The sequence below is a fragment of the Nesoenas mayeri genome (assembly GCF_963082525.1).
Source record: "Nesoenas mayeri genome assembly, chromosome: 8".
NCBI classification, from domain to species: Eukaryota; Metazoa; Chordata; class Aves; order Columbiformes; family Columbidae; genus Nesoenas; species Nesoenas mayeri.
The window spans coordinates 11826703-11850555 of record NC_137554.1 but is presented as its reverse complement, the minus strand read 5'-3'; the positions used below and the strand labels follow the sequence as shown (position 1 = coordinate 11850555).

The following is a 23853-nucleotide window of genomic DNA, read 5'->3' as shown; positions in this document are numbered from 1 at the left end:
ATTCAATTGGGTCCACTGTCTAATAATTTTGCTGCAAAACCTCCAGTCTCCAAGTATTGGCTCAGTTGCACTTTAGCACAGTACCACAGAAAAGAACAGCTTCCAAGTCAAGCATTCACTGAGTCTGTTTCCAGGAATGCACAACTCTAGCATACTTGTTTCCCCACATATCCAAGAACTGGGATAACTACTTCCAATGACATTATTAATTTCTCAAAATTACTCATTTCTGTAGCTATGTTTGCATGGAACAAAAAAGAAAACCACTCATTTCAATCAGAAAAACAAACAAAAAATTCAAACTAAGCACAAACATTTTTTGAAAAGGAACCTATAATTCCTGATTTCCAGCAAACCTCAGCTGGCCTAGGCTAAGCCTCACTGATACTCCCTTCTAATCACTGAGTTAGACCTGGAATTCTCCAGTCACAGCTGGCACATTCACTGAGTGGCCTTTTAAGGCAAGTCCAAGGGATCAAAGAGCTAGACTGTCTAATTTATCTGTAGGCAGAATCCATCTTAAGACCGACCACTGACGTGCTCACTGTGTAAGCTGTAAAGTAAAACTTTTCCATCTTAAATTAATTGTGTAATAATAAAAGTAAATCCAACCACACCATTCTTAACCTTTCTTACATTTTTCCTTCCACATTGTTTTTTACTTGGTTTACACAAAATCACAATCCAACACTGGGAGACTAAACTGAGGTGTACCTTTTAGAACAAGGTTTTTTTCTGTGCCATAACGATCATTAAGTCACTTTATACCCTTGATTTGGCACCGTTTCAAAACGATCAAAATATCAACACAGACATTACTATGTAGAGTCCTCCTTAATGGAGGTACTTTTACAAAATCTGAAGAGCACCATTTGTAATTGTGGCTACTGGAGACATTTTCCGATCTTGCAGAAATTACTTTCCAGTGTTTCAATACCAAACTCAACTAGCCACACTTAAGCAGTAAAATTCAAATATCATTTTAAGTATTTGACATCTAGGATCCTTAAGACCCCTCCTTTAAAAGTACCTCAGTGTAGTAAATACCACTATATTCATTATCCACAATGTCATGCAGACATACGCTTTATTAAAGTAACAAAAGAAAGATTTTGCAAGGAAGTCACTTAGTGAAAGCACTCTGAAACAGACTGTCGGAATAATTAGGGGAAAGCCACAGACCATCTCATCAACTCAGTATTCAAGAAACAGACACATCCTCACATGTTTCTCCTGAGACAAAGTAACAATACAGTTCACCAACCAAACTTTACACGTATCTGGTGTACCATAAAAAGTCAGTGGTACCACAAATTCAGAAATCCCGTCTTCACTGAACAGCAAGTACATGGAAGCACAATAGGAAAGTAACACAAAATTCTTAGTTCGCTGAAAGCTCAGTGTGAAGATTCTCCCCCTGCAACTGCCAGAGTTGTCATACTTGAGGCGGAATGGCTGAATAAGTCAAGTGTTCTCTGCACAAGACTATCGACATGAAATTAATTCAACGGGAGACTAACATATATTCTTATTTCCCAGCTTCTGCCAGTGGTCTTTCACTTTGTTAAAATATAAGTATTTCTGTAGGTTATACCTGATCTACAGGGGTTTTGTCCAGCTTTTCAAATTAAGAAGGTCAGGTTATAAAAATGCATACACATAAAATGCAATTCCCAAGAGGAAAGAGAGCAGGTCAAGCCCAGAAATATTGTTTACAAGCATTAAGAACCCCAGTAAACAGCAATGCCACCCAACAGCACCCAGGTTGTAAAGACTTTGGTCACAAGAAGTGTTCAGTGGGTCAAAACAACAGCAGAGTTGAAATAGTCTTAACTTGGTCTTTTTTTATAAATGCAATGAAGAAAACAGACTATTCATTAAATATAAAAGCAATTTTATAAAAACACATCAGAATTTTATTGCTTGAAGAATATAGCATATGAAAAAGCACAAGAATGTCGAAAAAAAGTCACAAGGATCCAAACATATTACACCATACATACCAGATGCAGTAAAATGTTAACCTGAATTCTGCATCAGAAAAGAAAGGTGTGAAAATATACCTAATATTATTTAAAAGGAAAAGACTCACTTAAAATAGAAAGTGTGAAGGTGTTACAGTACAAATTAGAAAAGCCAACACTGCACATTAACATTGTATCACTAGACTAGATTTTCTACCTTTGGTACTTAAACCTTTACAGAAAACCACTTCCTCAGTCAAACCTTGCCTAACATTTTTCATATAGTATCCATGACAGGGTTTTTTTTCTTTGTTTTTCTTTTTTTAAACTTAAACATTCAAACAAATACCTTTCTGAGTTTTCACAACATTAATGCATTTAAGGAAGTGTTCACATTTGTTCCATATGCAACTTAATGAATCTCAAATTTAAATCAAAAAGTCACTAAGTGACTGAGATCTGACTATACGCCAATTGTACTTGGTTCAGATTTATATGTAAAAATGGACATATCATTTTGTGTTTGCAGCTGTATGTAAACAGACTGCTGCAGCCCTCCTCAAGAATTCAGACTAGAGCAACCTTCTGAGGACATAGGTTAATACAACTATCCACATTGTTAGAGCTATGGGATCATCTACAGCAGCATGCAAGTGGCTTTTCTAGTCTGCTCAGATTAGTGTACCAGAAGATATGCCAGTATTACTTCAAGTAACACATTAAAACTCAGCAATGGACACTACTGTGCTTTATTTCAACACAAAGAACAGCTGCTCATCCATTAATCAACAGAATTTTCAAATCAACTATCAAAAGGACTACAACATCACTTCTCTTCCGTGTATTGCTGATCACTCTTGGGGAATAGTTTATCAAAAACCTGGACTTACCTATGAACAAATCTGAATGAAGAAAGTGTTATCTTTCAACAAGGTATCTTAGTAATTCGGTGTCAATCTAGTCTGGAGAATGTTAGCATTATGCTGACAACAAGGACTACTCAAAGTTAAATAAATTCCCTCTTTTACGGTAAGCATGCTCTTAGCTTCGGCTTTTGCCTTCTTATGTTTGAATACTTTATCGTTCCCAGTTATGTCAGTGGAACGAAAACAGTTTTGTTTCATCAAGTTCCAGCTTTATATTTCAACAATATGAATAGATCTGGACTACAAAATACCATCAACAACAGTTAACATTAAGTTGGAGTGAAAGAATAGAAGAGCTAGCTCTTCAAACCAGGTGGTCTTTGAAGTGAAATTTTCAGTTAGGACTGTCAAAGGATGCCATAATAAAACCATGGGTTTGTTTTTTCACCCCTATACAAAAAAATGACTGAATTTGTACAACTCCTATTAAACATACTTTTTCCTAGCTTGGTGAAAATGTATCATTTTCAAATTTCAACAAGTGTGGTATTTGAGCATATAATATTTATTGCCATATACATCCTCATTTAAAAAGAACTGAGAATTCAGACTCTATTATGCTGAACTCCACTTTTTTCCCATTAACAGATTATGTCTACTGTACCACTGCCCCAAAAAACAATTAAAAATTCTGAGTAAGATTTTATAGTTTAGTTAAAAGGGAAGAAATGCAAATGTGGATTTAGAGCTTCTTGTATAAATCTCACTATATTTTATAAACTCGTTGTTTCTTGTAACACTGTTTATTGATCAAATAAATGACGCACTGCTATCTAAAATTTCCATATACACCATTAAAAATCCAAAGTTGATATGATACTGAACCTTAAATCTTCAAGAGTTCAAAAAAAAGACAGTTTATACATGTACAGCACACAACAGCAGACACCCCTAGAATACCAACTGCCAGTCCATGATGCATACAAACTTACAGGTAAGCATTCATTTCACTGTTTTCATTGTGCAGGAAAAATATTTCTTAGTAAAGACAAACTCAGCTGGTGAATTTCAGATATCATCTTCATCATCTTCATCCTGAGAGGATCCTGCCTGATTGGATGCACTGGCTGAGGCAGCAGCAAGCTGTGCCTGTTGAGCGGCTTGTTGCATCTGTAGCCATTCCTGCTGCGCCAGTTCTGCTTGCTGTTGTCTAGCCTAAAGACATGAATTTAATTGTTAAGGCCATACATAGCTTGTGAACAACCTCTAGAGCAAGTCATCTTTAAAAGCACCTGCAGATTCCTTTTATATATTTTTTATTAATTATACATACAAAAACACATCTAGAAGTACCTTAAATATTTACACCAAGATGTTCAGCTATATTCTCTCTTCCTCTGGAGAAGTGACCATTTTGAGGATTAACAGTTACAAAAACAAAAGACAGGAGCTAGTGTACTCAAGCTCCATTGTAAGGATTGCGCTGAACCACTTACTGGAAAAATTAAGCGATGTAAAGCAATGGAAATTTTAGGGTTCTATTTCAAGGGATCTTAACATTAATCACAGTTCAGAGATGAGAACATTCTTACTTTTTTGGTTACAAATACTAAAACTCACAATTATGAAGTCATCTAATTGTACTACAAAGGCACACATTATTGCAATAACGTAAAGCCATGATCTTACTTTGCTAAGCAATCTTTGGAAAGCAAAGCAATGCAAGGTCTTCCCAAATTCAGGTATGCGGATTGAAGGCACAGTCCTTTACTAGAAGGTACAAGATGTTCTAACAAAGCATTTTAAATAGTTTAACTGGTGACCTCCCATTTTTCTATCCAGGGTTTTCACTTGTTTTTCAGCAACTCCTGTTGATTTCAACAGTATACTAGGCAATTGTGTTAGAAGTTAAAACTTCTACTTTGAGTGAACATTAGGAAAAAGTTTATAAGATTAAAAATCTTCAATCTATTTTTCTACTTTTAACAGTCTTCACTAAAACACTAACGATTTCCTTTCTAATCCCATTGCACTCACTGAATTTTCCTATCTTTTTCCAAAGCATCGACAAATTTTACAGTTTTGCAAACCTTAAGATGCCAAAAGACAATGGTTTGGAAAACAACCAAAACCAGTTTTACCTACTTAGTGATGTGAAAAAATGGGCATCTTCCCTTATAAGAAATGTCACATTTCCTCAGTCTGTTCTAGCATTAAAATAAAATCTTTTTACAGTAGTAGAAAACTTTTCTTAATGAAGACGCTTCAGTATTTCAAACTTCAAGTGGCAGCAAAGTTACAAGCGTTGGAAAACAATTTAAGACATTGTAAAGTTTTAAACAAAGGAAGATAGCAGTATCTGTACACATAGGAGAGGCATCAATATTTAGCACACACAAGATAACAATAGGGCTCCCTACTGACCCCATAACAATTAAGTTTACTGTACATTCAACCAGGTGATACAAACCCATGCACCAGGAATCAGAGGCTCAGCACTTTACACTGGATGGATTGTTTTGTCAGTGTCTACCCTTGCTGCTATATTTATAACAATATCCCTTAGCCATTTCAAAAAGGGAAAACGAGAAGAAAAATTGAGTCATATTGACTAAGAAGCTCTATAAGCGTCTGGTAACCTTAACTCATCTCTTGCACAGATGAACTTTAGTGAAGAAGCTTCAAAACAACCCCCAAATCTGTTAAGGGCCTTGTCTTGCATGGAAACCTTTAGATATGCATGAACGTTGGGATAAGTCATTCCACTGACTGCAAGTATTTCACATCATCCTAGCGACAGACATCAAACATTCATAACATTAAGAGGCAAGTACTTCAGAACTACAGCAAGAAGTCAGCATTAGTGTCATGCTCTAGAATATAAACAAGATTAGCACAAAGAAACAAACATGCACTTGTGTAACTATTTATAAGAATAATTACAGCACCTCCAATAGCATATCACAACTAGTATTTCTGAAAAATGAGAGTGCCATCTTTGAACCTAAGCAAAGATTTTCCATATTACCAAAGACTTTTTAAAAAAAGTAATTCATACAATCTTGCTCAACTTGCATGCATTGCTGTAATTTAAACATTAAGGCAAAGTATTACAGAATTTAAAAAAAACATACCTCAAGGGGTCATTCCTTACATAAAGTGTGAGTTACAGAAGGTGGCCATAGTTTCAGTATTTTTTTAATGTTATTCAGGAGCTAGTACTCAACACATTTTATCTTTGCTGCTTTTTCATTTTGTATACTATGGCAAGTTATTTGAACAAAATAGTAAATAAAGAACAGGTATCAAACTCAGTATTATTTGTAAGTCTCACCCTTAATCCAGAAGTAGCCATACTGGTCTTTCTAATGATAGCAGTCAAATAAAAGTTGGGCATACATAAGTTTACCATAACTAGTTCACTGCATGCTGACAACAGCTGAAATTTTAAACGCCTTAAAATTCATCGTGCAATTACGATTAAAATAGTTGGAATGTTGTAACATGAAAAACAACAGGTTTTGGCAAGATACAAGTATAGCGAAGGGGAGAGAAGGTCACAGGAATCAGACAGGGTAACAGGTAACTAAATAAACATTTTCAGAGGAAACTAAAGTGAGTAATTTGAGAAAATAAGACTCATGCCTTGGCTAAGAGGAGAGAGAAATCCAAGATAATTTTCACATTAGAGAATGGTGGTCTTGTCAAACTAGGAGAATAGTAAAGAGAAAAATGGTGTAGAAAGATAAAGAAATAAAATTGGCTTTTAGTAACTTAAACTTGGAGATGGTCACAAACTACCTGGGAAAGCAGGGAGTGGAGAAGGCTGAGATGAAGGAGAGAATGTGTATGTGTGCACACGTGTGTGTTTGCACGCACAGGCAAATGATTTTCCTATGCCTGAACTGCTGCTTTTAAAATTTATGCATTAATTCACCCAGTCAGAGTCTTGCCAAGAGTAAAGGAAGATGAGAATGCACAAATTAGAAAATTTGAACAATTAAATGTTTCTTTCAAAGCCTAAGAAATAACATTTGTGCAATGGCAGAAACAAAAAGGATACTTTCACTTTTTTAATGCATCAAAACTGGTAATTTCCTAGAACACCAGCTGTCATACTTTTATTTTCTCAGCCAAGTAATTCTTAATGTGTTCTCTATAGTAGAATGGAAATACCTCAGTAGTGGCAAACACCCATGCTTTTTAAATGTAGAATATAAAATTCATTTGTATAAGAAGTCCCATATGTCAAATCACAGAAGTAACAAGTAGCAGCATCTTACTTGTTGACTTTACTTTCCCCAGTTCAAACAGGCCAAGGTCAATGGCATCTTAGATGCCACAGTAACTCACAAGGAAGGAGACACTTCTTGAAGTGTGCAATGCTTTTTGACACTATATCTGCAGCATTAATTATCCCAACCTCATCAGCACAAGTATTGCTTCACTTACTTTTGCAAATAATTCCTGTTGCTGCCTTAGAAGCTCTTCTTCCGGAATGCCGAGGTTCTCCAAGCGTGAACTGGCCTTTCTTCTCTTTAGTGCTACTGTTTTGCATTCTTGTAAGACTTCTTTTACTTCACTGATATAGGAGCCAAACCCTAAACTTTCTAGCGCTAGAAAGAAAAAAAGAAAACACATTGTTCATCTTTTGTAAAACTTTTGATTAGAGATATCAATTTGTTTATTTAAAATATTAAAAAAAAAAGTAGTAAGAAGTTTGATCACTCTTCTATCTGGTGATGAAAAATCTGTGTTCGTAAGAAGATCTGGCAGCTATTTTCCCTGTGTCTTCTCCTATGCCATTTAAGAATGTATGTTTTCAGCTAGAAAAATTAAGGTTAGTCAAATGCAACCAAATAAGTGCACTTGCAGAGGATTCAGGGCTCTCAGACCTATTTTGCTAGAGACAGATATTCTTCAAAAGACATCTTTCCCCATCTTCTACATATCAGAATCAATAATTTATTAACCAAGAAGTCCTTCCTATCTGATTGTTAACCTTTAATCTCTCAGGGATTTTATCTTTCCAGTTTTGTTGCAAGTCTTCCGTAGAAGGTAAATTAGCAACCTATAACAGAGCAAAAGTGATGCATGTAAAATGATCACAGATCCCTCAATTAAGATAGAGATCATTAATATTACCTTAGACCTATGAATTTCAGCATTTGCCTTTTAATACCTAAATTCATATTTCAAGTGCCAAGAAGCTAAAAATGCAGAGTTCACACATACAGATTTATATAAAATTATGTATGAGTTCTTTGTTGTTTTATTTCTCAACAGAAACCCTTTCATTTATCTCCACATGAAAATATATTCAGAAACTAAAATCTTGCACTTTTATTTGCCCAAAGAAATCTGAAATGCAGCTATATCATAAAATAACAGTTTTTTTAAAGAACATAAGAGTAACAGGAAGGATTATAAAAATCCAGGTAGAACACGTGACAAAAGGCACACTCTGTTTCCTTATTCATCATTTAGTACGACATGCCTCCGCATATACACACACCCCACAGCATAACCTGTTACAGAATATGCCAGACATATTACATAAACGTCAATCATATTGGAAAAGAAGTCCCATTTTAATAAAACACCTGGTTCATTTCCAGTATTCACACAAATCAGTTTTCTTTACAGCATCATAGCTGTTTGTACTTTTATCTTACTTTATTTCAACCTTAAGTCACAAGCTATTCAAGAAATAGCAGTAAAATAAACTGCACAACAGCCATCAACAACTTGTCATAAACAAGCTCTTGGTTACACTAACTCAGACTATATTCTAACATTAATTTTCTAAGCAACCTTTTCCTACCCATAATTACAGCAGCATGCCATTGTATCATACACCTACACAATAAGCCAAAGGCATTCTGTAAGGTTTCAGCTTCCAACCTGTACCCAAGAAGACCATTAATACGCTGTCTTCACTAGGGCAGTATGGGGAAGCTGTCTAGTCATGCAGGACCACCATTCCTTCAACAGATAACATTTGGCAAATCTTACAAAAAATGAATTATTAATAAAAACAAAGTTAAAAGAAACTGATTTAGAGATAAGCAAACGACTACAGAGACAGTTTGTCAGTTCAGCCTCAGCCCACACGCAGACACTGGAAAGACTTTTTTCAATTAGCTCACAGTTTCTACCAGAATTACCAAAAGCGTTCAGTAACTTGTTTAATCCAGCCTCAGCAGATAGGAGGCAAATCCATGTCTCACGGTCCAGAACTGGTTAGCTAAGCAGCCTATAAATATTTAAGAATGCATTTTAAAAGGTAAACCTCATATGCAGTGAACTATCCAAAGTCATAATTTTTTTAACCAAGTCTAATTTTTTAAGAACTCAACAAGTCTAATGTCACTAAGACAAACCAATAAAGCAAATACATAGGTGTTCATCAAAAGAACATTCACAGTGATCAGGGTTGGCAGTCTGTTGCATCAGAATATAAACAACAGCACAATCTGAAGTCACCAGCAAGACGTGTGTTTATAGAAATTTCAAATGGCCCTTAAAAGAAAATAAACTAATGGAAAGAACTTCCAATTATGTATTAAATGTAGAGACTTATGTATATATATATACACACACACACACACCCAAAAGAAAACTTGTGATATAACCAAGACAGATTTGTACAATTGTTCAACATAATAAAGCTATGAAGAGCCATATCTGCACCATAGGTGTAGTGCATCAAAATTCTGCTGGCTGTGAATCGACTTCAGAAATGTACTATCTTGTTGAAACACATCACAGCTTTATAGAACACCTGTACAGAAGGACTGTGAATCCCTTTACAGCAGCATGGCACTAAAATGTGGGGCAAGCGATCACTAATTTAGCAGAGCTACTGTTCCACCAAAACTCAGAGTCTTTCTGTTTCTTGAGTCTGAAATCTACATGACTAACCAGATCGCCAAAAATTCAGTACCTTACTGAGATTAGAATGATCACATGAAATTTAAACAACTGAATCCCAAAATACAGCATCTTTTTTTTGGCAGGAAGAAGGGAAGTTCTCATATTTAAAAACACCAAATCACAACTTTTCCTCAGTTTCCTCCCACTCTTAAAGACTGCATGAAGGTGCAGATCTCCAATTAATCAGCTAAGCATAATTAGTTCTACATTTGATTTTTTTTAATAAAATCAGGTCATTAATATCTGCGGGTTTTACCTTTTTATGCTCCTTTCAAAGAAAATCAACTTGCAAAGTAAAATCTCGAACATTAACAGTTGTTTGGGGTTTTTTAACCTTAAATGCTAACATAAACACTGCTAGTAACCTAATAGTCCATGAAAAGAAGATACAGGATTTGCCATCAATCCACAGACTACCTTACTGCACAATAGTTCTATGTAAATGAAGTAATCAGAGTAATCAACTTATAAAAACGGTGATTTAAAATCTCAACAATTTCAGAATTCAATGGAAATTTAATTTCTCGTTAAAAGCCTGCTTGTCACAACTCACATACCTATCAAATAAGGCTATTTTCTGTTCCAGGGTGGAAGGATATTCATTTCCATATTAGAGTCCCAGACTCACACTCAGGTTCCTGATGGTGGGATTCAACAATAAACATGGAGACTATCTCTACTCATGAGTATGATGTAGCCTTGACGCCTTTGGGTACTCTCCAGGGAAGCTGCTTTGTGTTTTATCACTAGCAGTGAGCGCTTGGCATAGTCTGAGTACATCTACCACATCAGATCTCTCACAGGATGCGGGAAACCTCTCCGTTCCTTTCCCTGTGCTGCTGACCGCACTGTGCCAGGCAAGTGTTTGTGCTACCACACAATGAAACACGGCAGGCACTTCACCCATCTGAAGCATAACCCAGTGGCAACATTCTAGCTCAGCACATGGCCACACAATCATTTAACAGTGCCGCAAAGGAGAGGCGTCTTAAGCACCACTGCTGCCAAACACCTAAAACAGTGACCAAGTTTCAGATTACTTCTAATACAGTCCAATGGCTGAGCATCACCAACTGTAATGTCTCCTTTCCCCTCCTCCTTCCCAGCAAAATACCCTTCCTGCTCCTTGCTTCCAATCCAGTAATTTCTTTTTCACAGGGACAGTCAGGTCAGCAAAGTCACCTGACAGAAAGCTCCACTTCCTCCTAGATTCTCAAAAAGCAACAGGGTCAGTTGGACCAGCAATTGCGAGATCCATCTCTAGGGAGGTTACAGAGATTCTTCTTGGCAGCAGCCTGTGTTTAGACTGGACCAGGTGTGATGCAATGGCCATCAGTCTCACTTTACTTCTAAATTAACTAGTTTAAGCATTCAAAAGGAAAAAGATACCTGGATGACCACAACAAACATACTTCAATCACTTAATTTGTTAGCATCACTGTCATGAAGCTACACTGAGAGGCAGTTAGCACAGCCAAGACCAAGAATGTATGAAGATGGATGAAAGCTGAAATGCTACGCCTGTAGACATACAACTACTGTTTCCAAAGTTAGTGTTCTAAACCCTCACAACTCACAGAGTGATCATCTGCCAACTGACCAGCATCTGGAGGAAGCTAATAGCACACACACCTCCCTAAAGACAACAACAGCAAAAAAATCCAAAACAACTCCTTCCACATCCAGAGCATTACAAAAATGGATACATTGCCAAAGTTCTCCTTAGCAATAACTGACTAAAAGTACACACCTAATTTGAAAACAGTTTTTCTTCACTCTAAAATCTGGTAATATGAAGACATAGAACCCAGCAAAATGCTTTGTTTGTGACCATCTGATGATGATATGCACATGCACCTGTGTGTGTATATACACACACATTTTGGTTTCAGTGTGTTTTCCAGAGGATCCAGGCTACCCCTAGCGCAGCAATAAGTCAAATATTTTTCTAAGGACCACAGCTACTGAGCAAAAAAATATCTTCATACGTGAATTCTTGATTGTCCTTAACCTTAAAGATCGTGTCTATTTCTGTGAGCTCCAATGAGAAATGAGAACTGAGCCCAAATGCTTGGGTGGTCAGTTGAAGGAACTATCCATGTATTTAAAAGCAACATACCCAAAGTATGCCTGCATGTGCAAGCACAAGTTTTACTCTTTATATCCTGAGCTTCTTTGACAGAGTTGCTCTGCTAAACTTCTAGATTTACCTGTATTTTATTTAATATTAGAGCTCGTAAAAGCTACATATTTTCTTTTGTTGTTCATAATCCAGTCAAGCGCTCAAAACTCTTCTGGTGAGCAAGTTAATACAATCCAAAGGAATCAAATCTTTTTGTGTGTGTCAGAGAATCATTAGAAACAAACAAACAAACAAAAAACAAACAAACAAACAAAAAAACCCCCACACTTTTTAAACTAACTTGATACCATCACAGCCCTGAAACTAGCTCTACTGTAGATGCTATTTTTAATATCTCTACCAGGCAGCAAAGTACTCTTTCACTATTACCACTATAAATTTCCTTCCAGCAGACAATGGTGTCAAAAACCTTTGCTTAAGCAAAGTGAATTACTCCTGACAAAAGATGCCTGTTGCAGACTTAACAATGAAGTAACAAAACTCCTTATTTGTGGCAAAATTTAAAGAAAAGCAAATGAGAGGCAGAGAGCAACAGAAAGTGGAAGTCAACAGCAGAAAAAGATGCAAGGGCATAAGTCACATTTAAATGTTTTCTACGATAGAAACAAACACTTAATGTTAAACAATGAGACTCCAAGGTTAGCCCTAGAGAAATATTTCACTCTTTACGGGATCCAGACAGGATGACCCTGGATAAAAGCCTGGGCCCCACATACCCAATCACACCTCTTTTGTCATTCTCCAAATCGAAAGGCACTTAACAAGTCCAGGACCTTAAAGCAATTTGTAAAAGAGACCTGCAGAACCATTCGAAAAACAGACCTGTTTTCACGGGTACCAAAGACGAATGGATTCGGTGACTTCGCTCGAAATATCAGAGAGTTCCCTGAATGGCAAAACGAGAGCTGGTCTTGAGCACACTCAGCAGCGGCTCTGAGCACACAAAGACAACCTTCCCTTGCAATGCGACTGACAACCAGACAGCACAGCCTTCTATTCCAGCCCCGCAGAAGACCCTGCCTTTTGTCTGCCGTGCAGTTACACGACAGCACCGAGGGAGAAGCGGCAGGAGAGCAGGAGCGGCTCGGAGCCCGCCGGGGCCGCGGCGCAGCGGGCAGGAGCACACCGCCTACCTTGTATGACATGCTCCGGGGAGATGGTTTTCTTCTCCGACTTGTTGCAGATCTCGTTGGCCTCGGAGGAGATGAGGTGGATGAACTCAGTGCAGCAGTTGACCACCAGCTCCCGGGCATCGTTTGCCACGCGGACGTTGGGGAGCGTTTCTTTGATCATCTTGTTGATGGCAGCCCTGGGGATGGTCAGGTCGTCGTCGTTGCCCGACGACGAGGCCATCCTGGCTGCCGCCGGCTCCCCGGGAAGCGATCAGCTCCCGCGCTCAGAGCTGCCTCAGCCCCCGCCCGGGGCTCCAGCGCGCGGGGAGCCGGCGAGGGGCGGGCGGGGCCGCGGGAGGCGACGCTGCGGAGGGCGAGCGGGCCGGGCCGCCGGTGCGCAGAGCCGGGAGCGCTGCTCGGGCTCAGGGCTCCCTCGGCCGCGGCGTCTGCCACTGCCGCCTCTGCCGCATCCTTCGGGCGCGAGCGCCGCCGCCTTATGAACCGCCCGCGGGACGGCGAACGGACACACGGCCCGGCGCGGCGCCCTCAGCCCCGGCGGCGTCTGGCCCGGCGGGGAGCGCGGCCGCGCGGCGGAAACGCTCCGGCTACGGGCTCGACCTGCGAGCGACGTCGCTTCCGCCGGAAGCCGGAACAAGCCTCCGCCGCCTAGCCCCCACCCGCCCGGGGAGCGCCGGAAGCGCTGGCGGCGCTCGGCCTGCGAGGCGGCGCCACGTGCGGGGCTGCGGCGACGCCGCGGGGCGGGGCGCTCGGGCCGCCCTCCCTCGGTTCGGTACCGGCACCGGTACCGGCCGCTTCTGCGCCCTCACCCAGCCCGTGCCCGGAGAGGGTAGCCCAGGGACAGCCCCACCCGAGCCACGCAGAGGGGGGACGCCAGCTGCACCCCAAGCTGCTGACAGGTCCTGCTCTTGAGATGGCTCTGCCCCGCGACAAACCTCCACCCTGGGCAGGCAGCAACGGGGTCTCTGGCTGCACCCTGGGGTGCCGAAGTGGCGAGTGACCGTGCTCGCTTCAGCCCCACAGCACTCTGCTGCCCTTTCATTCCTGCCTCCCCATCTGCAGCCCAGCCGCTAGCTGCACCTCTGCCCCACCCCCACACTGGTGTTGGGGTGCAGGCACCAGCTGGGTATTTTATAGAAACATGCAGTTGGAAGAGACCCTCAGGATCATCAATTCCAACCATAACATAACTCTAGCACCAAACTATGTCCCTAAGAACCTTGTCTATGTGCCTTTGAAACACCTCCAGGGATGATGACTTGTTCTACTGCTTCACAACCCTTTCTGTGAAGAAATTTTTTCCTAATATCCCACCTGAACCTTCCCTGGTGCAACCTGAGGCCATTGCCTCTTGTATTCTGAAGGTGTCCAGCTGTGTGCCAGGGCTGCTGTGGGCACTGTCCTCCAGGCTCTCCCCAACCTGCAGTCCTAGGGAGGTCCCTGTGCACCCCCACACCCTGAGCCCCACCAAAGGGTCATGACTACAAAGTAAGCCCAGCCTTACCTGAAGCGTGTGCAGCGGCCTGGCTCTGAGCTGGCCCTTTGAGGCAAGGCAGGGCCACTGCAAGTCCCAGCACAGCGTTAGATTTAGGCTCAGTGGAAAAGCACTGAAGGAAGGAGGAAGCCAACTCCTGTGTCCCCAGTGAGCTCCAGCCAGGCTTTCCCAGTGAAACCAGGACTGCTTCTGGAAGGTGCTGGGAAACTGCAGCCTGGGGCACTGGGCAGTGCTGAGGCAAGGCTGGAGCTCAGGGAACAAGAGTGCTGTGCAGGAACAGTGCTTAAACGCAGGTCCCCAGCTTGGCCTCAGCTGACTTGTAGGACTCGGGTGGAATAAAGAGAGGGAAAAGACCTTCTGCTCATGCTAGAATGGCCTGGAAAAGGAGAGCTTGTGGCTCAGCTTCAGCCACTCAAGACACTGAAGGCATTTAATGGATTTAAATTACTTCTTACTGATAATATTTTGGTTTTTTTTTTCAAAAAATAGTACCCAGACAGTAAGAAGATATTTTATTGTTCACTATGTGTAATACACCAGTAGCCATTGCCTATGAAGGAAGCATTCAGAGTATTATAACATATATATATATATATATGAATAATAAATAATCTAGTTGTGACATTTTAAGATTGATGAGGCTTTCTCTTAAGCGACTGGTAAGTAGACCTGATTTCTGAATATAAGAATGCTATTGTAATAGAGAGATGACTATACTAATTCTATTCTAATAAGTAAAAAGATAAAATATTTAAATTATATTAAGTATCTAAATTTACATACAGTACCCGTCTCGGTATGTATTTTATTTTAATAAGTGAAGGGGACTGGGTTAATACTGAATATGCAAGTATGTTGTATATGCAAGTATCAGTCAATGCTCATGCTCCCATGAAAACAGATTGCTGTAAAATCATACACTAAACAGAATAAACCTATAGTTAGAGGATTTTAATTTCAAGGTTCTGCAAACTGTGAAGTTCAAGATAAACACATTGAGCTGAATATCTTAGCTAAGCTCAAATAAACATCTTGAGTGCCTTTTCAAAATTACAGAGCAAAGGCATTTGAATAACAACATACCATGTTATCAGTGGCTACAAGAAGTAACTCCAATTTGCACTGTATAATCTCATTGTGAGGGTTTTCCCAGGTCAAAGCTCTTTCTACTTCTCCACCTTAGCAATTTGATAAAGTTAAGACTCGCGCTGAAGATTTTGTCATGATGAAAAACCATTTTGTAGAATATATCAATGGGTAGATCTCCATTTGGATCTGCGTATTTTAGAGTTGTCATTGGAGTATACAAGGTGTTGGTCTGATGGCGAAAAGGTGGGTTGTCTGCAAGAATTATCTTTACTGTATGCTGTCAAGAACAAGAAATAGAATTATTAAAGAACCTTTACCAAAATAATAAAGTAAAAACCTAGTTTTCAGTTAAGCAGAGGAAAAGTGGAAGAATAAAGTACTAGAAGTACGTATGTGTAATTTACATTTAATTAAATCTTATCAAATCTCATGCTTTTACCAAAAAAACCCCACCAACCATGCACTGCATTGTAAATTACAAAGAAGAAAAACAAAAAAGAAAAAAGAAGATGGAGAATTTTTGATGAGTTACCTCTGCAACGTCTTCAGCACTTTGTCCCAGGCTCTGGAAAATTTGTTTGTAATTTTTAAGGTAAATATTAGTAAACATCTCAGCTGTTTCCTCATCTGCAGCTGAAAGATCCATTTTCATTCCATCTTCAAACACTTTTCTTTCAAACTCTGTAACTACCGGGCCTGGTTCAATCAAACTTAACCTGTTCAAAAATCAAAGTTATACTGGTTATTGATTGTCCTCCGTGGGAAATGTACCTCTCTGAGCTTCTCAGAAAAGAATATTGAAGAGTTGCACTGTGAGTACCTGTTAACAAGTGACATTAAACAGTACATTCTGTAAAGGCAATGCACACCACACACTCCTCTCAACCACATGTAGCAGTAGAAATCAGCGCAGCTTACATTTCAGGGAAGTGCTGTAATTTAGTTCATGGCAGAAATGAGTGCAGTTGTTATCTGCTGACTCACAGCTGTGGACTCTAAGGATGATTTATCCATAAGAATTTACCAAATATTAAGAAAAATACTAAAAGGATTATAACAAAATTCGTGACTTTCTGGACAAAATCCTACACAGATTTCTTTGTTACAGCTTTCGCACAATAATACTAGAAGTAGCTGAAAGAGAGGGGAGGAATTACACAAACATGGATTTGCTTTTTCAAGCTGTCAGTGTTACATAATTCAAGATCCATCTACAATATTTTAATAAAACACAATATAGAGAATTTTGCTCTGGGTGAACAGATTTTGACTGCTGCCAAATCTGAAAAACTTTCTTTTGCTCACTAGTACATTATAGCAAATCACTCAAATACTGGTCAGTTCTTTCCTGGTTCTTTTCCTCGGGCAGTAATTACTCCCAGCCACTGTGTTTATCAAAACACTCTTCAGGATCAGACCTCTTCTTAGACTTGAGTTCTGATCAGGCTCTTCTTTAGAAGTATATCAGGCTATTGCCCCTCAAAGGCTGCTGAAACTAAAGCCTTTTCTTTTGCATGACTCCTCACACTGTCCCTGGAACTTTTCTCATTCTACATTTTTTTAACCCCCTTTTTTTCTGTATCTTATGAAATCTTATGAATTCTGGAATATCCTTGTGTATCATTACAACATATTTATTTTAAATTCCTCCAGACTTTTCAGAACTGTATGCAAAAATCACAGCTTTGATGTTGCTTTGTCTCTAAAATCCCATGGCAGCAGCTGTCTCTGCTTCCAGAGCACAAGGTCTAAATGCTTATGCACACAGAGATGCAATGGATATTTAACAATTGTTGGACTTCACACGAAGAACAGTAGCAGAATTACACAAATGTAAATATACATGTGACAAATCAAACTCCAAAGTCCCACAGATGATGAACAGGACCCCACATACTGCCTTAAACATTAAGAAGGTACACCACCTTCACAGTATCACAGTATGTTTGGGATTGGAAGGGAACTCAGAAGATCATCTAGTCCAATCCCCCTGCCAGAGGCAGGAACGCCTCACCTCCTGTCCTTACAGGTATCTCACTCTGTGTTCCATTTAGATGGATTTCCATTTGGTCTCTCTCTATGATGCGCCCTTTAACTTTTTTATCTGTGAATTGCCTAAGAAGTTTGTTATCCTTTCTAAAGAAAATATTACAGGTTGATATTATAACTTTATTCCTATGATAGTCTACACAAGAATCTGTTTTCAGAAGTGTTACATAAACTGTATTTTATCCAAAGCTAAACAGCCTTCAACTGTTCAAGAGGAAATGTTTATTTTAGCATCTAGATCTTTTTATTTGCTTATGTAGTGTGAAGAAACTGCACGTTTCTATGCCTTTTGTGATGTTCCATTTCCATGGGTTCCTCAACCTATTTCTGCTAGATAACAGCAAGCTTTAAAAAATCTGTTTGCTAGCTCTGAATATATTTAAAACTATCCAAAATACAGTTTACACCAGTGGCTGAATACTTACTGCAGCTTGAACTTGAGTGCTTGTATAGCTAAACTTTCACAGAATCCTTCCACAGCAAACTTAGATGCAGCATAAACATCATTAAATAAGATACCTGAGGGTACAAACAAAAAAGTAATGCCACAAAGCCCTTTTTTCCAGATAATAAAAATAATAACATCTTAAAAATTCAATAAAAATCACTAGAATCTGAGTTAAAACAAAAAAAAAATCAGCACTCGGCAGGTTTTGTTGTTAAAATGTCTTGAGAGTAGATGTGTAGTACCATTCTACCTAGACACATAAAAATCAGGTCTAAGTGCTGTGCTTTTTATAGTTAAATCTACAAAGCACAATAGTTAGATGTGCTAGTTCATACTTTTTCCAGATAAAAAGAGGTAAGCTTTAGATTTTGAATGCTGAACTCTTAGTTCAAACAAACAAAAACTCACAACTTGCCTTGTATTCCCATAACACTGCTTATTATAACTATATGGCCGCTCTTTCTCCTCTTCATGTCAGGCAAAATCTCCTTCAGGAGTCGAACCAGTCCAAAGAAGTTGGTATCCATCACAGTTTTCATTTCCTCAATGGTCTGACACTCAATAGGTCCAATGAGCCCCATTCCAGCATTACTGACTGCACAAAATGGAAAACAACAGTGAGCCACAACCTCCATAAACACTAACTTGCAATCTTTACTGGAAAGCATTTGAAAGTAAAATGAGGATTAAGGATTAAATGATCCTTAAATAATCCTTAAAGAAAGGATTAAAAGATGTTACTCTGTCACTAAACCTTTGCAAATACACTTGAAATTTCCATTTTTAAAATGTTTAATTATGCTTTTAATCCAATTTAAATTATCTGATGTTTTGCATTTTAACTGATTTATTCCTGACTAGTAATTTTTCTTTAAATTATAAAAAGATTACAGGAAAATGAGCCAAGAATTATCTATATTTGTTTATAATCCAGTGTTAAGGATTAGGGACTACAAACAACACCCACAGGAATGAACAGAAATCTCCATTCCAAAAATTGGTGGACCAGGCCATATTTTGGTCTGCTTTTCATTTTGTTAACATTCACATCTGCAAGGTAAAACAAAAACAAAACCAAAAAAACAAACCAAAAAACCCTCACAAAACAAAAGAAAAACAAACCACACACTTCCATTGTTGTCTCCTGGATATTTATGAGTGGGAAATGACTGATAGAACTGGCATTCTGCACTACAAACAGTGTGTCAAATTAGAGTATAATACAGTTTGCAGAAGCAGCTTGTTAAGCAGTGCTTTAATAATTAATCAAAATAAAGGCAGGTCCAAAACTTTCTATTAGAGAAGATTTAATAGTTGATGGTGTAAGCAATTTCCATCTTACTAACACGTTAATATTTATTTTTAGCCAAGCAGTCTGAAAACACTTCTTGTTGAATGATTTGTAAAGTACAATTCTCAAGACAAAATGGAAGTACCCTTAACGTTCTTTGCATTGTTCCAGTTCCCAAATGCGGTTTGCCTTCCTTGTACATAGGGCTACGCTTCATCGATAATGCAGAAAGTCTTGTACATGAAGATGCCAATTTAGGCAAAAATTGTCACATTTACTACAAACTGTATCATGCAAGACACTTCTCTGTGATCGAGTTTCTCCTTTGTGAACATGGCGAACAAGCTTCCCTACTTCATGGAAGCATTATGAGATTTAATGCATTCATGTCTGCATGAAGCCTTAAAAATCTTGAGCAGAATACACTATATAATTATTATTACTTTGATCCTTAAAAAAATACACTAATGAAACTTCTCCAGAGCATCTGAAAAGCTGTTTAATAGAAAACTGCTATCTGTTCATGGCATGCACATCCTGTACTTGCCTAGGACGTCAATCCTTCTGTCAGGGATACTATTCACACAAGTTTTAATAGACTGTTCATCACAAACATCCAGTTGTTTAATTTCGAGGGTTTTGCCCAGCCTGTGACCTGCAGCTTCCTCGAGTGGCTCCTTCTTGGCCAGATTGCGCATCGTGGCATACACTGCAACACACCAGAAGCAATAGTTATCAGAAGTAAAACTTGCCATGGCAGTCTTACTGAGAAGCATTAAAGAATATTGCTTTTACATCTATATCTTAAATATCAGTGATAGAACCCAGATCAAAATTTAAGGTAGAAAGAATCTATTTTCAATATATATTGCCACTGATTTCCTGGAGTCTTGTTCTGAAACCTTAATGAAATTCAAAAGGAGAATTAAACCACTATGCACAGGAAAAACATAGAGTGTATGAAGATAATATTATCACCAAAACTTCAAATAACGAGTATCAAGTTATGCCACCAAATAATTTTTAGGTACTTAAAGCCTAATTTTGGATTCTAGATGTAGTGTTTTGTTGTTTATTTTTGGTTTTGTTTTTTTGGGGGTGGGTTTTGGTTGGTTGGTTTTGTTTTTAAACACCGTCAACATGTTTAGCAGAACAACCATAATTTTATTACAAACTGGGATCAGATGCTTCCTTAGGTTTGCAAAAATGTCTATTTTTGCAAGCTACTTCTCAAAACAGAGATTAAGTTTATCATTATTGTGGCCTGAAGAAGACTGTGGCCCAGAAGACTGTGAATCTGCATCCAGTTAGGAGTAAAATACTGTAAGAGTGTGAGAAACTGAATTACCAGAGATTGCTGTATTTGCCTTGCCAGCCATTTTAAATCATAGCAAATCTCTCATTTTGCAGCAGAAAGACAAATCCCAACCCCTTTTTTCACCCTGTTATGCCTACACAGGGCTGGAATAATAAAACTTACTTTAAGGACAAAATTGCAAATTTAAGAACTGTTTTCCTAAATTCTTTTATTTGGTCCTCAAATGGGCATGTACCTTTCATTCAACAAAGATTTTAGTAGCCAGAAGCAAAGCTAACTACAACTGTGAATGTATATCCAAGGTAGCATACCTCAGACGTTTTCAGCTATTTGTTTTTATACTAGTGGTTTTGCTTTTTTTTTCCTTTGCAAACTATTCAGTTCAAGTAGCTGTTCAGCTTCAATACAGGTACAGAAACAGCATCTGCTTACAGAAAGCAATATATTTGCACTGTATTGCATTTTCATGACAGTAGGAGAAGGGAAACTAACAAGAAACAAGTCACCAAACTGAGTACAAACACCTATTAGATCACAGAGGAAAAAGCAGTACTGCCTTGAAGAATGTATTTTATAAAGATAAATAACAGATATATTGTTACCTTTAAATCTTTTCTGTTCATCTTTTGCCATTTTTACAGCTAAGGCAAATCCAATTCCTGAGGAGCAACCTGTGATAAGGACATTTCTTCTCGCCATTCTTTCCACAAGGTGGTTCAAGCAACAGTTCTTGTTCAGAGGAGCAACAACCTAAATGTAGCTCCAGTATCATGTCATTGGCCTTTAATGCTATCTCCAGCTTTCCTGAGTCAACAGATCTGAAAATGCACACCTGGGCCCCACATGATTAAGGGATAATCTCCAACTAGACAAAAACACAAGCACATGCTCCTGCATGAGTTTTTAATCTGCATTATCAACATGGGCTATATTTAACAGAAACTTGATTCATCTTTAAAATGAGACATTTATAAACTACATGGACTTTTTAAAATAGTGGAATAACCAGTTTCTATACTCCTGGCAGGAATAGCCTTGGCCCAATTACAGTTGGTCTGCAGTGTCAAGTCCTCCACTCATGTCTATGGAAAATAAACTGCACCCAACGTTGGATCCCACTGCTAAAGGTGTTCACTCTTGTGTTATAAACCAACTTGAGTGACAGAAAAAGAACCAACTTAATTAGCAATTAGCCTTCTGAACAGCATTCAGCTAATTGCAATGACATTATATATAGAAAAATGCTTTCCAAGATTGAATAACTCCACGTTGAGGCAATACAGGATTTGCAGAGATGTAAACTGGTTAGTTAGTTAAGAAAAGTAGGACTCTACAGAAACATTTAACTGAAATTATGATATTAGGAAACAAAAAGCCCCTCCTTATCCAAACAAACAAATTTACTTGAATGGTATAACAGATGGAATCATTAATTTCTCAGACAAGCAACAAAATAGCAAGACAGCATCAAAAATTAATGAGAAAATGTAATTATGATTCTATTCATTTATCAGGTTTGATCCCCAGAGTTCTACCAGAGAAGTTAGCATTGAGATACACAATTTTAGTGCAAATGCTATTTAGCTGATTCAGATATTAGGCAAATTGCTTTTGCTGCTCATGCACATTTATATTTAGTGCATGTAGGAGGAGCAAGTGAGGCTTTATGCAATGCTACGTTAGTAGAATTCCACTAGTGGTATGATGCAACTGTGATTCCAGATTGGTTATATTTTCCACTTGAAATCCTGGTTTGAAGGGCTTACATGTTCCTTTGCTTAAAAAAAAAAAAGAAAAAGCTTCCTGAAATTCAATGCATAGATTTCTAGCCTAAAGGCAAATTGATCTACCTAAAGAGAGGAAAAAAAGTCATAGTTTAATATTTTTCAATTATTACACTGGTCACCCTAGTTCTAATGTTTTTCGTTTACTATCATGGAGAGAAACAAATAACTTGATCTAAAACACACAATATATTTATTTCCGTAAGTAAACAGTATATTTTTGCTACATCGTAATTTTCGTAGTAGCAAAATAAATAATCTGAAACTGCAGGAATACTTTAGATGAGTGTATCTTGACCTTGTCAAAGGTAGCAAAATGTGTGCCTGGCTTTGCATAACTGCCTAAAGCTGAACAGTTGCATTTGTGGAACGTGTTTCTATAAACCGTGAAAGACCTACCTACTACCCAAGGAGTTGATCACACTTCCACCTGCAGAGCTGCTGAAATACAACAGATACATTTGTTGGCTGAGATGCACTTTTAACAAAACACTGGAGCCTAATCTTTAAATTGCAATACATTGAATTCTGTTCCTCTGCTTTGTATCAAATAACTTTACTAACTTGATTTTCTGAAGTAGGAATCACATCTTAATGCACATAAATCATGTTTGCGTTAATCAGACTCAGATTTAGGCCTCATAATCATATTTACAGTTTCTGACACTTATATAAACATAGACTATTATTGTTAGAAAGTGTGTCCACTTAGCCATATGTACTAGCTAAATTGTGTAGTATTTTTTGAAAACTGGAAAGAAATATGTTTTAGAATGCATAGTTATGGTGCCATTTTAATCAATGGTAATTTTTGTATGGATTTTGGCTTGGGAAGATAAAAAGAGTTCAAGCTTTATGGCGCTGGCCCACCCACATTTACATTTGAAAGATATGTCTGGAGTAAAGCAAAAATGTTTTTGCTGGTGTCTATGATCAAATCAGTGTCCTAAACCATCTTACAAACAGGTCGACTTGTAGGATTTTGTGTCTGCAACATTTTATGTGTCAAAAAAAAATTTAAAAAAAAATAAATGTAGATATATATTTCCAAACAAAAATTGTTAAAAAGGTAATACCATTGTGCTCTTAATTAGAAGCTGGATGTGAAACACAAGTAAACAGTTTAAAATAGTTGGGAAAAAATGACAGCTGAAATTAATTTCCGCAACTCAAGATACTTAAAAAATAAAATTTATTTCTCAAAAATAAATTATGTTGTTATAGCAAGACGATATGCTCAAAAACAGTTGGAAAAATAAAAAGGTTGTCATTTGTGTCAGTACAAATCCCCTGTATTATTTACAAATACAATAAAAAAGTTTCCTCTTTGAATGCACAAT

At 38.2% G+C, this 23853-nt stretch overlaps 2 protein-coding genes across 2 annotated transcripts; both read right to left on the bottom strand.

The window, feature by feature from the left end:
- Nucleotides 1–1927: 1927 nt before the first annotated feature.
- Nucleotides 1928–13631, bottom strand: DR1 (down-regulator of transcription 1). Its single transcript, XM_080349183.1, has 3 exons — nt 13043–13631; nt 7283–7446; nt 1928–4045 (listed from the first exon to the last, which is right to left on the bottom strand). The coding sequence occupies exons 1-3, from the start codon at nt 13260–13262 to the stop codon at nt 3899–3901; spliced, it is 531 nt and encodes a 176-aa protein (XP_080205309.1). The 5' UTR covers nt 13263–13631; the 3' UTR covers nt 1928–3898.
- A 2035-nt stretch (nt 13632–15666) lies between these two features.
- Nucleotides 15667–21440, bottom strand: LOC308043239 (retinol dehydrogenase 8-like; the record flags this gene model as incomplete). The annotated part of the gene is made up of 6 exons (XM_080349180.1): nt 21332–21440; nt 19955–20120; nt 18536–18711; nt 18098–18191; nt 16156–16339; nt 15667–15900 (listed from the first exon to the last, which is right to left on the bottom strand). The coding sequence occupies exons 1-6, from the start codon at nt 21426–21428 to the stop codon at nt 15667–15669; spliced, it is 951 nt and encodes a 316-aa protein (XP_080205306.1). The 5' UTR covers nt 21429–21440.
- Nucleotides 21441–23853: the final 2413 nt, after the last annotated feature.

Coding starts and splice junctions, on each gene's coding strand:
- DR1 (XM_080349183.1), bottom strand. CDS start 13,262: ATGGCCTCGTCGTCGGGCAACGACGACGACCTGACCATCCCCAGGGCT. Junction 7,447..13,042: donor CCCGGAGCATGTCATACAAG/GTAGGCGGTGTG, acceptor TTTTCTTTCTAG/CGCTAGAAAGTTTAGGGTTT. Junction 4,046..7,282: donor AACAGGAATTATTTGCAAAA/GTAAGTGAAGCA, acceptor TCATGTCTTTAG/GCTAGACAACAGCAAGCAGA.